Source organism: Rhinopithecus bieti, unplaced genomic scaffold (assembly GCF_001698545.2).
Source record: "Rhinopithecus bieti isolate Rb0 unplaced genomic scaffold, ASM169854v2 scaffold_35856, whole genome shotgun sequence".
In the NCBI taxonomy this organism is placed as follows: Eukaryota; Metazoa; Chordata; class Mammalia; order Primates; family Cercopithecidae; genus Rhinopithecus; species Rhinopithecus bieti.
In genome coordinates, this window is record NW_016815820.1 from 3,694,292 (window position 1) to 3,711,482 (window position 17,191).

The window sequence follows — 17,191 nt, forward strand, 5'->3', positions numbered from 1 at the left end:
ACAGGTGGTACGATTCCATTTGTATGAAATGTCTGGATTAGGCAAATCTAGAGACAGAAAGTATCCCAAGGCTGGGGATGTAGAGGGGGAACTGGGAGTGACTGCTCATGCATAAAGGGTTTCGTTCTGGACTGATAAAAATGCTCTGAAATGGATTGTGCTGATGGTTGAACAATTCGGAATACACCAGAACCCACCAAGCTGCATACTTTAGAAGGATGAATTGTATGGTATGTGAATCGGATCTCAGTGAAGCTGTTTTTAAATAAAGAAAAGAGGCTGGTAATACTCCACATACTGATAGTCAACAGAGGAACAAATGTGGACAAAAGCAATTTTCAGTGAATGTGATTTCTAACTGCTAAAGCTCCAGGGTGGGTTACCCAGAAAACATGAAAGTTGGCTCAGCTACTTCCAAGGTCAACCAGAGAATGAGGACAGAAAGCTCAGAGAATGAGGACAGAAAGCTCAGAGACAGAAGCTTGAGTGGGTCTAGAACAGGTAAGGAGGGGGTCAGGGAAAGAACTCCTTGCAAGAAAAAAGTACAGAGAATTCCACTACTGCCGCTTCACCGCGCTCTTTTTAGAAACCATTTTCCAACATGGGGAGGGGCCGTCTGAGCCAAAAGGAAGGAATAAATACATCTTCAGTGCCATGGAAAGTCAAACATTAGATCTACAGCTTCAGGGTTTTTGATGGGAAATTTGTGTTGGAACGTCATGAATTGTGTAAAAGTACAGCATGGTGGAAAAAAATGGAAGGGAGATGGCTGAAGAAAGTTTCAGGTTGGAAGAAGTTGGTCCTGCATGGTATATAGAGCAAGAGAACCCAGGAGGGGCCTCTGGTAGATTAAAGTATAATCCCCAGCTCTTCACTTCTCCATGAACCGATGCCCCATTTATGCCAATGCTGCTTTTCAGTTCCTCTCGCTAAAGGCCCCTCTATGTGTTGACTCTGGGCTCCCGCAGGGAGCTGGGCAGGTAAATTCCCTTCTGTCCGCTGTGGACCGCTCTAGGCATCACTCCTGTGTACATCCTCGCAAAGGTGCCTGCTGACCTGCTACTCTGTACTGTTCACAGCTTGGTGTGAAGCAGAAACCAGTCCAATAACCCATTCCAAGAAGACAGGATCAAAACTTCCCAAAGGCCACACTGATGGTACAACAGAGGGAGCCCAATGGCACTCTTCCCCTCTTAATAGTGCTTGGTGGTACCAACACACCATGCACAAATCTTACAAATGTTAAACTTCCAACAAATGGGATTCAATTGGAAAATGGTTAAATTTTTCATAAAACATTTTTGTTAATAGAAGCACCCTAGGAATTACCATATTGCCACTGAATGAATGAGATAGGATGCCCATGACACACAGCTGGATTAAAAAAGCAACATTCAGACATGGTATTAAGAACGAATAGGCTGGGCACAGTGGCACACTTGTAGTCCCAGCTACTCTGGAGGCTGACACGGGAGAATCGCTTGAGCTCAGGAATCTGAGACTGCAATGAGCTATGATCATGCACGGCACTCCGGCCTGGGTGACAGAGTGAGACCCTGTCTCTAAAATAAATAAATAAAAATAAATAGAACGAATACTCTCTTATACAAAGAGGAGGAGGATCTTTTTAGATTCCTGTGCTCAGGAGAAGAAAAAATAATTTTCCAAGAGTACAAATTTGTACCACAAATATAAGACAGAATTATTACTGGGCAGTAAGTAGGGCATTAACCAGAATGCTGTGTACGTTAGGCGGAACTTGGTGCAATCATTCCACAAATAAAAAAATATTGGGTCATGAACACAAGCAAAGCACTGAGTTGAGCTTTCTTCCTTTAAGGACACAGAAATCTATGTATTTGGCCAGGCTTGGTGGCTCACACCTATAATCCCAACATTTTGAGAAGCCAAGTGAAATGGATTGCTTGAGGCCAGGAGTTCAAGACCAGCCTGCACAACATAGCAAGACCTCATCTCTCCAATTTTTTTTTTTTTTTTTTTTTTTTTTTTTTTTTTGAGATGGAATCTTGCTCTGTCACCCAGGTTGGGGTGCAGCGGTGCAATCTCAGCTCACTGCAACCTTCACCTTCTGGGTTCAAGTGATTCTCCCGCCTCAGCCTCCCAAGTAACTGGGATTATATGTGCCACCATGCCCAGATACTTTTTGTATTTTTAGTAGAGATGGGGTTTCACCACATTGGCCAGGCTGGTCTCATACTCCTGACCTCGTGATCCACTCGCCTCAGCCTCCCAAAGTGCTGAGATTACAGGAGTGAGCCACCGCGCCTGGCCCAATTTTTTTTTTTTTTTAAGTTAGCTGCGCATGGTGGCATACACTGGTAGCCTCAGTTACTCAGGAGGCTGGAGCAGGAGGATATTCTGGGCCTGGGAGTTTGACGTTGCAGTGAGATATGATTGCATCTCTGCACTCCAGCCTGGGTGACAGAGTGTGACCCTGTCTTTAAAAAATAAAATAAAATAAAATAAAATAAAATAAAATAAAATAAAATAAAATAAGAAAGAAAAAGAAACAAGAAATCTGTCTTTATATTGTCAAATCATAAACCCAAAGTGATTGTTTGTTTAAAATTATGAAAACAAAAAGAACAGTAACAGATTTCTACGATGCTAAAGAGGGGTAATAAAATTCACTGGACTCCAATAATTAATGAGACAGAACAAATAGCAATAGGCACAAGCAAGAGCAGGGAATTTATTTTTAGCTCAAACATTAGGCAACATCATTACAAGCACAATTAAAGCCAGCAACAAGCTGCCAAAACAATTGAAAAATTGCCATTACTGGAGAGATGCAAGACTCCACCGGGGACACCAGACAAGGACAGCCCGAGGATAACGAAATCAGGCCGTCGAGGGCTGGGGAGATCGGATGACCACACAGCCATACGGATATCACTCACACCCTCCACAAATCTAGACTCTAAAAACGTTCGCTTTGAAATCGTTATCCCAAACTAAAGCCGTCTTCCTCGAAGGATAAAGAAAGAATATCCCTACTGTGGAGTCATGCCTTGCACATATAATACTAGTGGCTTCTTTAAAATTATGGATGTATCGATGGAGTCAGATGTGTACAACCTCTAAGTCAAATTTTAGGAAAAGCCATCATAATAATTGGAAATATGGTCACCTGAAAACTTCCCACTGGTATTTTTATTTGCGATGGTAAATGGAACAAACTACAAATTACAATAGTCATTTCAGCAGAGTTCAAGTTTCATCAAAAGACTATTCCTTGAATAGTCTATTAGAGTAGAGGGAAGTGTTTAACATTCTGTTTTGATCACACAGAAATCTCTCCTTTGTGACACTGTAATATCAAATGAAAACAGCAGGTTATGAAGAATCACAATCCCATTGATATAAAATTATTAATCACATACAGATATCTGAAGAATGATCATCTAATATCCATAGTGGAAATATCTGGGTAGTGGGAGTTTGGGCAGTTTTACTTTCAACCGTATGGTTTTTTGTGTGATTTTTCAATCAAAGTAACACTATAAAGCTCAGGACCCAGACTGCTGGATTCAATTTTCAGCTTTACACCTTATTAGCTCTGTGACATTGTGCAAGTTACTTAATGTCTCTGTGTCTCAATGACCTCACCTGCAAATGGGAATGACGACAGTTTCTACCTCAAAGTGCTTTTGCGAGGAGGGCTGAAAGCATCGGTACACACAGGCACTCAGAACAGTACATGGAGCACAGCAAGTCATCAGGGAACGTCCGCCAGCAGGAGAAGCAGAAGCAGGAGCATCGCTGACATGAAGCCAGCGCTTCGCAAAACTGACTAACTGTGCTCATTAAAGGCAGCTGCAAAAGCAACTATTTCATAGCCAGAGGTAAAAGGGAATCAAGAACCTCTCTCTGCTTAAGTTTACATAACAACACCAACAAAAAACTAGCAGATCAACTACAAGTAACACACACGCACATCAAGAAGTGAGGTCTCTAAGCAGACATTTTTCCTTGAATGGTCACCTCATTTGAGGAACAGGCAGGCACAGCTGATGGAGTTAAAGAGGTGCCCCAGGCAGCTGCTTCCCGGGCACAGAAGTCTGCGTTCTCAATTTAGCAGAAAAATAGAAGACATTCTAATGAGGTTAGCATTTGTAGGCTGGAATATTCATCCTAATTTATTTCTTAAAATTGCTTAAAATGTATTTTTTAAGAAAATGTTTTATTTAAATGTTTAATATAACTTTAATTAACATTTACTTTAGCATTCTGAAGGTCTTTTAAAGCATGTATTCTAAAGCAGAATTTATAAAAGACAAGATTATTTATTTGACCCTAAAAAACAAGTTTGACCATTAGAAACCTAAAATAGACATTAAAATATAAATAACAAACGGAGACATTATGTATAATTTAATGGTAAGAGATTCTTACAAATTACCCAAGAAAAAAATGGGTAAAGCTATAATCATTCAATTATTCAGATCGGAAATGAAATGGCTAAAAAAATATGAAAAAAGTTTGAAGTCATCAGAAAGCAAACATATATTTTTTAAAGGATTATTTTTTCTTTCTCACTTTAATATAATACTTGGGTAAAAGTGAAAGAACGTAACAGTGAAACACGGTGGGTCCAATAACAGGTGGGTTTTACAGTATGTATCAGAGGCTCTGAACTAGCAATTCCACATCTACAATTTTAGATTAAGATTAGATGCATATTTTAGCATGCTGCTTTCAGATTTTATCATTATTTTTTAAATTTCAGTAGGTTTTTGGGGAACAGGTGTTGTTTACTTACAAGAGTAAATTCTCTAGTGGTAAATTCTGAGATTTTGGTGCACCCATCACCCAAGCAGTGTACACTGTACCCAATGTGTAGTTTTTATCCCTCACCCCCACTCCCACCCTTTCCTGCAAGTCCCCAAAGTCCATTGTATCATTCTTACACCATTGCGTCCTCATAGCTTAGCTCCCACTTATGAATGAGAACATACGATGTTTAGTTTTCTATTCCTGAGTTACTTCACTTGGAATAATGGTCTCCAATCTCATCCAGGTTGCTGCGAATGTCATTATTTAGTTCCCCCCCCCCTTTTTTTTTTTTTTGAGACGGAGTCTCGCTCTGTCGCCCAGGCTGGAGTACAGTGGCCGGATCTCAGCTCACTGCAAGCTCCGCCTCCCGGGTTCACGCCATTCTCCTGCCTCAGCCTCCCGAGTAGCTGGGACTACAGGCGCTCGCCACCTCGCCCAGCTAATTTTTTGTATTTTTAAGTAGAGACAGGGTTTCACCATATCACCCCCACTCCCACCCTTTCCTGCAAGTCCCCAAAGTCCATTGTATCATTCTTACACCATTGCGTCCTCATAGCTTAGCTCCCACTTATGAATGAGAACATACGATGTTTAGTTTTCTATTCCTGAGTTACTTCACTTGGAATAATGGTCTCCAATCTCATCCAGGTTGCTGCGAATGTCATTATTTAGTTCCCCCCCCCCTTTTTTTTTTTTTTTGAGACGGAGTCTCGCTCTGTCGCCCAGGCTGGAGTACAGTGGCCGGATCTCAGCTCACTGCAAGCTCCGCCTCCCGGGTTCACGCCATTCTCCTGCCTCAGCCTCCCGAGTAGCTGGGACTACAGGCGCTCGCCACCTCGCCCAGCTAATTTTTTGTATTTTTAAGTAGAGACAGGGTTTCACCATATTAGCCAGGATGGTCTCCATCTCCTGACCTAGTGATCCGCCCGTCTCGGCCTCCCAAAGTGCTGGGATGACAGGCTTGAGCCACCGTGCCCAGCCTATTTAGTTCCTTTTTATGGCTGAGTAGTATTCAGTAGTATTGTATGGTATGTATATACCACATTTTCTTTATTCACTCATTGATTGATGGGCACTTGGGCTGGTTCCATATTTTTACAATTGCAAATGGTGCTGCAATAAACATGCGTGTGCAAGTATCTTTTCTGTGTAATGACTTCTTTTCCTTTGGGTAGACACGCAGGAGTGGGATTGCTGGATCAAATGGTAGATCTACTTTTAGTTCTTTAAGGAATCTCCATACTGTTTTCCATAGTGGTTATGCTAGTTTACAATCCCATCAAGAGTGTAAAACTGTTCCCTTTTCACCACATCCATGCCAATATCTATTATATTTCGATTTTTTGATTATGGTCATTCTTGCAAGAATAAGGTCGTATCGTACCGTGGTTTTGATGTTCATTTCCCTGATAATCAGTGATGCTGAGCATTTTTTCCTGTTCGTTCGTTGGCCATTTGCATAAATTCTTTTGAGAAGTGTCTATTCATGTCCTTATCCCACATTTTCATGGGATTGTTTGTTTTGTTCTTGCTGATTTTGTTGAGTTGCATGTAGATTCTGGATATTAGTCCTTTGTCAGATGTATGGATTGTGATGATTTTCTCCCTTGTCTGTCCACTTTGCAGATTATTTCTTTTGCTGTGCAGAAGCTTTTTAGTTTAATTAAGTCCTATCTATTTATCTTTTGCTTTGTTGCATTTGCTTTTGGGTTTTTGGTTATGAAGCCTTTGCCTAAGTCAACGTCTTGAAGGGCTTCTCCAATGTTATCTTCTAGAATTTTCTGGCTTCAGGTCTTAGATTTAAGTCTTTGATCCATGTTGAGTTGATTTTTGCATAGGGTAAGAGATGAGAATCCAGTTTCATTCTCCTACTTGTGGCTTGCCAATTATCCCAGCACCATCTGTTGAATAGGATGCCCATTTCCCACTTTATGTTTTTGTTTGTTCTGTCAAAGATCAGTTGACTGTAAGTATTTGGCTTATTTCTGGGTTCTCTATTCTGTTCCATTGGTCTATATGCCTATTTTTATACCAGTACCATGCTGTTTTGATGACTATGCCCTTATAGTATAGTTTGAGATCAGGTAATATGATGCCTCCAGATTTGTTCTTTTTGCTTAGTCTTGCTTTGGATATGTGGGCTCTTTTTTGGTTCCATATGAATTTTAGGATTTTTTTTTCTGGTTCTGTGAAGAATGACGGTGGTTGCTTTTCATTTTTTGTTTTTTTTTGAGACAGAGTCTCTCTCTGTCGCCCAGGCTGGAGTGCAGTGGCATGATCTCAGCTCACTGCAACCTTCGCCTCCTGGGTTCAAGTGATTCTTCTGCCTCAGTCTCCCAAGTATTTGGAACTACAGGCGTGTGCCACCATGCCCAACTAATTTTTGTATTTTTAGTAGAGACAGGGTTTGACCATATTGGCCAGGCTGGTCTTGAACTCCTGACCTCATGATCCACCCACCTCGGCCTCCCAAAGTGCTGGGATTACAGGCATGAGCCACTGCACCCGCCGTGAATGATGGTGGTATTTTGATGGGAATTGCCTTGAATTTGTAGATTGCTTTTGGCAGTATGGTCACTTTCATAATATTGATTCTACCCATCCATGAGCATAGGATGTGTTTCCATTTATTTGTGTCTACGCCTATGATTTCTTTCAGCAGTGTTTTTAAAATGTTCTAATCTACAAATACAAGAACTTTTGTTTTGAAAGGGAATTTAAATAAAATGAAAATTACATGAACGAACACTTGATTAGTTAGGAGATGATAAAGAAAATTATAGATTATCCTGAATCCTGGATTCTTCCTTTTAGAAAGACAATAAACAGATCAGTAATCGAATTAAGGCTCCAAACAGTAGCTCACACCTGTAACTCCAGCACTTTGGAAGGCCAAGGCAGGAGGACTGCTTGAGCCCGGGAGTTCACGACCAGCCTGGGCAACAGAGCAAGACCTTGTCTCTACAAAACAACTTTAAAACTTAGCCCAGAGTGGTGGTAAGCACCTGTGGTCCCTGCTACTCGGGAGGCTGAGGTGGGAGGATTGCTTGAGCCCAGAAGTTTGAGGCTGCAGTGAGCTGTGATGGCACCACTGCACTCCAGCCTGGGTGACAGAGCAAGATCCTGTCTCAAAATAAAGTGAATTAAATAATATATTGGAAGATGATAAGAACTGTGGAGAAAAGTGAAGCAGGAAGTGAGTGGAGTAGGGCAAGAAAAGGAGGTGCTGACATTTTCAACAGGGAGGTAGAAAAGGTGACATTTGAGTTTGGATCAAACAAGGGAAAATTCTACCAATTTTACTCCATAGTCATCAACTCTGGTCATTTCAATCAGGCTAACAGCTCTTGGCTAAGACAAGGTATTGGTCATCTCTACTTGGCTATCTGCTTCAATTTATTTATTGATTGATTGATTGATTTTTGAGACAGAGTCTTGCTCGTCGCCCAGGCTGGAGTGCAGTGGCATGATCTCGGCTCACTGCAAGCTCTGTCGCCCGGGTTCATGCCATTCTCCTGCCTCAGCCACCCAAGTAGCTGGGACTACAGGCGCCCACCACCACATCTGGCTAATTTTTTTTTGTATTTTTAGTAGAGATGGGGTTTCACTGTGTTAGCCAGGATGGTCTCGATCTCCTGACCTCGTGATCCACCCGCCTTGGCCCCCCAAAGTGCTGGTATTACAGGTGTAAGCCACTGCGTCCGGCCTCAACTTTTATATTATGACTGACACCTGCAATCCCAGCACTTTGGGAGGCCAAGGTGGGAGGATCACTTGATGCCAGGAGTTCAAGAAGAGCTTGGGCAATATAGTGAGACTCCCGGCTTTACAAAAGAAAAAAAAATCAGCCAGGTGCAATGGCTTGTGCCTGTAGTCCAGCTACTCAGGAAGCTGAGGCAGGCAGGTCCCTTGAGCCCAGGAGGTCAAGGGTGCAGTGAGCCATCATTGTGCCACTGCACTCCAGCCTGGGAGACACAGCAAGACACAGCAACTTTTATAATATACGTTCTAGCTATTATGAAGTATCCTGTAATAGACACTATGTTAGTATTCATCAATTCCCTTTTTTGAATCTAAAGGCATGACCTTCTAAAATATATAGCATTCTCCGTATTTTCAGCAAATAAAGACAATTAGGAGTAGAAGAGAAGTCATCCACTGTTTTGATAACCCAGCATCCATTGACCCATTTTTCCAGTAAGAGACCCCAGGTTTTCCTTGGGGTGCTAAGCCTGTCTGACTTCCAGACAACCTGGTTCAGGTGGGGCTGACACCAGCCCTTGCCTCTGGGGGGTCAGTGTACTGCCAGGTCCCACCAGTAGGGGCGCCAAACCCCCCAGAACACTGTACCACCTGACGTTGAGGAGTGGGCATGGCGCCCGAGGCAGGCCAATGAGAACTCAGAGACACGAAGATGTATGTTCCCACTTGCAGAAGAGGTGCATGCTCACCCGGTAGTTGCTAAAAAGGCTGAAGGTAGGTGTAGGGATGCTGTTGGGGCCATCCTTGCCACCCTTGAGGCAAGAAGGGAGGGTGAGTCTGCCTAAAAATGAATCAAATCAAGAGTGCAACCACAATTGCACTAAATGGAAAGAAACAGAAATAGAGAGAGATAGACTCCTCTCATACACATTTGGGGGACCTGAACTCAGCCCCGCCTCACCCTAGGTACCCCCTTTGACTTTTCACATAGCTCATGAGTACATTTCATTTTTGCTTACATCATTTCAAGCTAGGTTTCTGTCACCTGCAACCAAGAGTCTTGTCTAATGCAAACAAACCTTCAGAAGCTGATCTTATTTTCACTGGAAAGCCCAAAAAACAGCATATACTCACCCGCTCCTGACCAGCAGTGTCCCAGATGAGGAACTTGTGAAGTTCATTTCCACAAGGCACAGTTTTGGTCATAAAAGATGCCCTGAAAAAGAGAGTCAACATCTCCACATTACTGCATTGTTTCTTCACAAAGATTCACAAGTCAAACAAGTTAAATGCTACACCTTAGCAGGACCCCAAAAAGCTCTGGTCCTTGGGAACCACTAAGAGGAGAAAAGAGCTAGAAGATTCATGACACCCAAAAGAAAAAAATCTGCATTTTCTGTTAGTTCAACTGGGGGTTTTGAAACAAAACAAAACAAAGGAGACATTCAAAAGACTGTGTTTCTGGCCAGGCGCGGTGGTTCACACCTGTAATCCCAGCACTTTGGGAGGCCAAGGTGGGCAGATTACGAGGTCAGGAGTTCGAGACCAGCCTGGCCAATATGATGAAATCCTGTCTCTACTAAAAACACAAAAAATTAGCCAGGCGTGGTGGTGGCATGGTGGCAGGCACCTGTAGTCCCAGCCAGGAGAATCGCTTGAAACCGGGAGGTGGAGGTTGCAGTGAGCCAAGATCGCACCACTGCACTTCAAACCCAGATGACAGTATGAGACTTCGTCACACACACACACACACACGAAATATATATATATATATATAGAACTTAAAAATACAAAAATTAGCTGGGCATGGTGGCAGGTGCCTGTAGTCTCAGCTACTTGGGAGGCTGAGGCAGGAGAATCACTTGAACTCGGGAAGTGGAGGCTGCAGTGAGCCAAAATCACACTACTGCACTCCAGCCTGGGTGACAGAGCAAGACTCCGTCTCAAAAAAAAAAAAAAAAGAGAAAGACTGTGTTTCTAAAACCAGTTAGCTTCAATTATTAAAATACCCCCAGATCTCAGGAAAGAATACAACCTTGGATTTTAAAAACTTATTACAATACTCAAGAGTGAAAACAGCAGCTGGTATGTTGGCATGTCATGGTTTTGGTCTTACAATGGTACCACACACACAAAAAAGCTGCCTTACATATTTACTATGTCTGGGTGACATAGCAAGACCCTATACCCCCTACCCCCCCCAAAAAAGATATTTTAAGAACAATTGAAAAATTTTAAATTCACACTATATGCAAGATATTATCATTGATTCAAATTAATTTTGGATATGAATCCAACACCAGTAGCAACTAATAGAATACTACATCTAAGTTCCAACCTGCTTGCATAAATTCAAGGACGAAGATTGGCAGCTTAACACATATTTATGTTTTCTCTACAAAAAAGGAAGGATTATTTTTCCTCCCTTCTGCGTCCAAAAAGAAAGGACGTTAAAGCCTCAGTAGATCATGAAACACTATTTTCTTTTCTTACTATTTCCTTTAAAAAAGCATTTTCTTTGTGCTCACGAAGGGTATAAAAATACTAGGAACATTCAATAGCCTTGACTTTTATGAGAGAAAGTTTCCAATTCATTAAAAAATAGCAAGCATCCCCAGGAGTGGGACAACCTGGCATGAGAGCCTCCTGAAGTGATGAAATAAGAAGTAGATACATCACCTAGACAGCATTCTGGCCACAAATGCTTCGTCTCAATTTAATTGTAAGAAAACAATCAGGCAAATTGTAGAATGTGAAACATTTTGCAAGACAAGCTGGCCTGAATGCTTCAAATAAGTCTATGTCATGAGAAGCAAACCAGAAAAATACAGGGAGATTCTTCCAGAATCTAGATTTAGAGGAAAGAGATAAAACAACCAAATGCAGTATATGAACCCTGGCTGGATCCCAGATTAGGGGGAAAACAGCTTTAAAATATATTTGGCCAGGTGTGGTGGCTCTTTTTTCTGTAATCCTAGCCCTTTGGGAAGCTGAAGCAGGAGGATGGCTTGAGGCCAAGATTTTGAGACCAGCCTGGGCAACATAGCAAGACTCCTTCTTTACAAAAAAAAAAAAAAAAAATATTTTAAATCAGCTGAGCATTATGGCACAAGCCTGTAGTTCTGGCAGCTCAAAAGACCGAGGCAGAGCCTGTAATCCCAGCACTTTGGGAGGCCGAGACGGGCGGATCACGAGGTCTGGAGATCGAGACCATCCTGGCTAACACAGTGAAACCCCGTCTCTACTAAAAAATACAAAAAACTAGCCGGGCGTGGTGGCGGGCGCCTGTAGTCCCAGCTACTCGGGAGGCTGAGGCAGGAGAATGGCGTAAACCCGGGAGGTGGAGCTTGCAGTGAGCTGAGATCCGGCCACTGCACTCCAGCCTGGGCGACAGAGTGAGACTCTGTCTCAAAAAAAAAAAAAAAAAAAAAAAAAGACCGAGGCAGAAGGACAGCTTGAACCCAGGAGTTTGAGGCTGGTAGTGAAGCGCCAAGATTGCCCCAGTGCACTGCAGTCTGGGTGACACAGCGAGACCCTGTGCCCCCTACCCCCTCAAAAAAGATATTTTAAGAACCATTGAAAATTTTTAAATTCACACTATATGCAAGATATTATCATTGATTCAAATTAATTTTCTAGGTATGATCATGGCGTCCTCATTATGTTCTTATTCTTAGGAGATGGACCCCGGAGGTTAGAGGTAAAGAGTCAGGGATTCTTTCCCTTACTTTCATACAGTCGAGCCTGGTCCACTAGGATTCATCATAGTAATATTTCCTCAGCCTCTAAATCCTCTAAGAATAAGAAGCCGATTACAGAAGTCCCAAGTAGAAAAGTATACTGCAAGTCCCACACTATCCCCACAAAAACCAAAGGCTTGTTAGAGAGTTCTAATTACCAACCCACAATTGCACTAAATAGAAATTCTAAGTATTCTAAGTGATAAGATCCAGTATTATCAAAACCACATCTATTGCTTTATTTCTTTAAAAGTGTTTAAAACGTATATCCAGACAACTGGGAAGAACTCATATATTCCAAAAATGTTAATATCTTTATTACTTTTCCCATTTTAAAAGCAACATACGTATTNAAGTCCCACACTATCCCCACAAAAACCAAAGGCTTGTTAGAGAGTTCTAATTACCAACCCACAATTGCACTAAATAGAAATTCTAAGTATTCTAAGTGATAAGATCCAGTATTATCAAAACCACATCTATTGCTTTATTTCTTTAAAAGTGTTTAAAACGTATATCCAGACAACTGGGAAGAACTCATATATTCCAAAATGTTAATATCTTTATTACTTTTCCCATTTTAAAAGCAACATACGTATTTCATAAAAAAGAAATTCAAAAAACAAAAGGAAATAAAACCAATCATATTTCACCACCCAGCCATAGTCACTGCTAATAAATGGTGTTATGTCCTTCCCAATGATTTTTATACAACTTTTAAAATGGGATTATTCATTTTTTTCCTTTTATTTTTAGTTGATACACAATAATTATGCATCTTATGGGATACAGAGTGATATGTACATACATGTATGCAATGTGTAATGATCAAATCAAGATAATTCGCATATTCATCACCTTGAACATTTATCATTTCTTGGTGTTGTGAACATCCAAAATCCTCTCTTCTAGCTTTTCAAAAATATACACTAAATTATTGTTAGCCTTATTCATCCTACAGTGCTATAGAACACTAGAATATTTTCCTCCCATCTAGCTGTAACTTTGTAACTGTTAACCAACTTCTCCCTATCCTTCCCTTCCCCAACCCTTCCCAGCTTCTAATAACTACAATTCTATTCTACTTCTATGAGCTCTTTTCTTTTTAGCTCTTGCACATAAGTGAGAACATGTAGTATTTATCTTTCCATGTCTGGATTATTTCACTTAATGAAATGCCCTCCGGCTTCCTCTGTGTTGCTATGAACAACAGGATTACATTCTTTTTTTATGGCTGAATGTATTCTAATGTGTATACATACCACATTTTCTTTACCTATGAATTCGTTTTTGTTTTGTTTTGTTTTTTTGAGACAGGGTCTCACTCTGCCTACCAGGCTGGAGTGCAGTGGCACAGTCTCAGCTCACTGCAACCTCCGTCTCCCGGATTCATGTGATTCTCCTGCCTCAGCCTCCCAAGTAGCTGGGATTACAGGCATGTGCCACCACACCCGGCTAATTTTTGTAATTTACTTTAGCAGAGATGGGGTTCTACCATGTTGGCCAGGCTGGTCTCAAACTCCTGACCTCAGATGATCCACCCTCCTTGGCCTCCCAAAGTGCTGGGATTACAGGTGTGAGCCACCGTGCCGGCCTCCCTTCATTTGTTGATGGACACTTGGGTTGATTTCATATCTTGGCTGTTGTGGATAGTGCAGCAATAAATCAGTGAGTGCAGGTATCCCTTTGATATACTGATTCACTCTCCTTTGCATAAATACCCAGTAGTAGAACTGCTGGATTGTATGGCAGTTCTATTTTTAGCTTTTTTGAGAAACCTCCATACTGTCTTCCAGAATGGCTGTACTAATGTACACAGTGCTTCATTTACCAACAGAGTACAAGAATTCCCTTTTCTCTTCATCGTTGCCAGCATTTGTTATTTTTTGTATTTTTAATGATAGTCATTCTAACTGGAGAGAGATGGTATCTTCCTGTGGTTCCTAATTTGCATTTCCCTGATGACAGTGATGTTGAGCATTTTCCATAAACTCGTTGGCCATTTGTATGTCTTTTCGGAAATGTCTATTCAAATTCCTTGTCCAATTTAAAACATTTTATTTGGGTTTTCTTTGCTGTTAAGTTGTTTGAGTTGCTTGTATATTCTGGATTTCCATCCCTTTTATTTCAAAGTTCAAGCTGAAAGTTGTAAGTAGTAAAGCAGTCTTTTCAAGAAACTTTAAATAATTGAATATAATATTTTATAACCTGAAGGTAACTGGCCACTGCCCAACATCCTGGTACCTTTGATAGATATCATGTCATGAGTTTTAACATATTTTGACTTGTAATTGTTCTGCAGTGTGAAATGTTGAAAGTTAACCTTGGAGAACTAAAGACTGAGTCACATTCCTCATCTGACTCCTCTGATGTTCTACAGTTTTGATCTCTGGGCGACAGCTTCAGCAGGCACATTACATTTCTGTGGTTTCATCAAAAATGCTTATTTTGATGTCTAGTGAGTGTGAAATCTGGATAAAGCCTCTGCTACATACATTACAGTTATATGATTTTTCTTTAGTATGGACTCTCTAATGTCAATTAATGCTTGAACTCATGATGAAAGGTTTGCCATACTCATTGCATTTGTAAGGATTCTCCCAGGAATTAACTATTGGATGTTGTGGGAGAAGTGAATTGTGCATGAAGCCCTTGCCACACTCATTTTATTTGGAAGGCTTCTCTCCAGTATGGATCACCTGATGGTAAGTGCTGACTGCACACTGAAGGCTTTGCCACACTCCAGTGACACTGTGTGGAATATTTATCCCATATTACTTTTCCCTTCGGGGTATAATTCCTTGATTGCACATATAGGAAAGATACCCCTCCGAGAGAAGGAAGCAGAGAGTTCCCAGAAGCCAGATGTGTAGGGGATAACTCTCTTGAACCATGTTTTTCCTCTGCTCTCACAGTACAACCATCAACACAGAAGAGGACTTCTATGACCAAATCTGTGGGGAGTTCGACCACCACCAGCAGCAGATACCAGCTAGGTGTCCTCCAATTCACTTCTGACACTCTCTCCCTGGAGACGCTGTCAGACCCCACAGGTTGAGGGCTCAGTACCCAAGACTGCTCCTCCACAGACACCAGTCCCAAATCCGGGCCTCTAGAACTTCTGATCGACGGCTTTCAGGTTGGGGTTCCCATCAACCCCTCTTTGGGTTCGATTAATTTTCTTCAGCTGCTCACAGAACCCAAGGAAACACTTAGAGTGACCAGTTTCTCATAAAGGATATTGCAAAGGATACAGATGAAGAGACGCTTAGGGCAAGGTAAGCAGACAGGGGCACAGAGCTGCCATGCCCTCCCTGGGCGCCGCTCTCCAGAAACCTCAGCTCTCCAGAAGCGCCCTGAACACATTTCTTTTGAGTTTTTATGGAGGCTTCATTATATTTTCTTTTCTTTCTTCTCTTTTCTTTCTTCTCTTTTCCTTCTTTCTTTCTTTCCTTCCCTTTCTTCCTTTCTTTCTTTCTTTCTCTCTCTCTCTCTCTTTCTTTCTTTCCTTTTCTTTCTTTTCCTTCTTTCTTTTCTTTGACAGAGGCTTCATTACATAGGCATTCTCCTTCCCTTCCTTCCTTCCTTCCTTTCTCTCTCTCTCTCTCTCTGACAGAGTCTGATTCTGTCCCTCAGGCTAGAGTGCAGTCGCATGATCTCAGCTCACTGCAACTGGGTTCAAGCGATTCTCCTGCCTCAGCCTCCCGAGTAGCTGGGATTACAGGGATGCACCACCACACCCCGCTAATTTTTGTAATTTTAGTAGACAAGGGGTTTCACTATGTTGGTCAGGCTGGCCTCGAACCCCTGACTTCAGGTGATCCACCCACTTCGGCCTCCCAAAGTGTTGGGATTACAGGCGGGAGACACCGTGCCCGGCCTACAGAGGCATTCTTAACAATCTTGTAGAAACGTGATTGGACAAAAAGTGCATGATCAAAACCCAGCAAGGCCTGTGTGTTCAGGTTCCTCTTGGCCTCTCTGTGTAGCATTCCTTCCTCTAGAGGGTGGGGCAAGATTCTCACTGGAAGGACCTGCGATCAGATTAGAGTCCTGCCTTGGGCTGGTAAAAGGAGGACAGAAGTTCAGACATCAATTCTGTTTTCTGAGGCCTAAAGTGCCCCAAGATTATAACAAGGGCTCGGGAGTTAGGAGCCAGGAACCATAGGTAAAAACCTATATATATGCAAATATGACATATGTATCACGACACCCTACCAGATGAAAGCTGTCTACCATGATAAGATCTCTGCATGTGTTTCTGTCTGAGCTGCAGCACCACTCTGATCACACCTTTGATATGTTCCCACTTGGCTTTCCTGCTATTTTCACTTGACTCTCCACTGTCCAGGGTTCTTTCCCTTGCTCCATCATGAAGATAATATGCGGGTTAGGAAGAGAATTTCCTGCCATGGAGACCAGGTTCCTGTAGCTCTCCAACATCACGTCCCTGTATAAAGGATGCTGTGCCGGGTCCAAGCCTTCCCACTCACCCTCAGAGGATTTTACCGCCACACCCCTGGAAGTCCAGCATCCCTGAGAAGAGCTGTTCCTGACTCTGTTTCGTTCCCCTTTCTCCTCTTCCAGGCTTCTTCCCAAGTAACACTGGTCTTGACGTCAATCACACTGCAGTGTGACCCCCTCCATGAGATCTGCTTCTGAGTTTGCAGGACAATCTACTTTAACATAACTTTTACTCTGAAAATTGATCATACTCTATCTAAATTTTGCTTTTCCTCAACTTTATATGTCCTGGAAATCTTTCCATTTCTATAAATATAAGATCAATATCATCTAAAATTGGCTGGGCACAGTGGCTCACAGCTGTAATCCCAGCACTTTGGGAGGTTGAGGCGGGCAGATCACTTGAGGTCAGGAGTTCGAGACCAGCCTGGCCAACATGGCAAAACACTGTCTCTACTAAAAATACAAAAATGACCCAGGTGTGGTGG

The 17,191-nt window shown here is 42.0% G+C and overlaps 1 protein-coding gene across 1 annotated transcript in view; it reads right to left on the reverse strand.

The window, feature by feature from the left end:
• RAB31 (RAB31, member RAS oncogene family) overlaps positions 1-16,682 on the reverse strand; it is an 83,165-nt gene extending 66,483 nt beyond the window's left edge. The window contains exons 1-2 of the mRNA XM_017853866.1: positions 16,533-16,682; positions 9,634-9,756 (exon numbers count right to left, since the gene is read on the reverse strand). Of these exons, the coding sequence (XP_017709355.1) occupies positions 9,634-9,756; positions 16,533-16,682 (273 nt within the window). The remainder of the gene's footprint in view (positions 1-9,633; positions 9,757-16,532) is intronic.
• Positions 16,683-17,191: the final 509 nt, after the last annotated feature.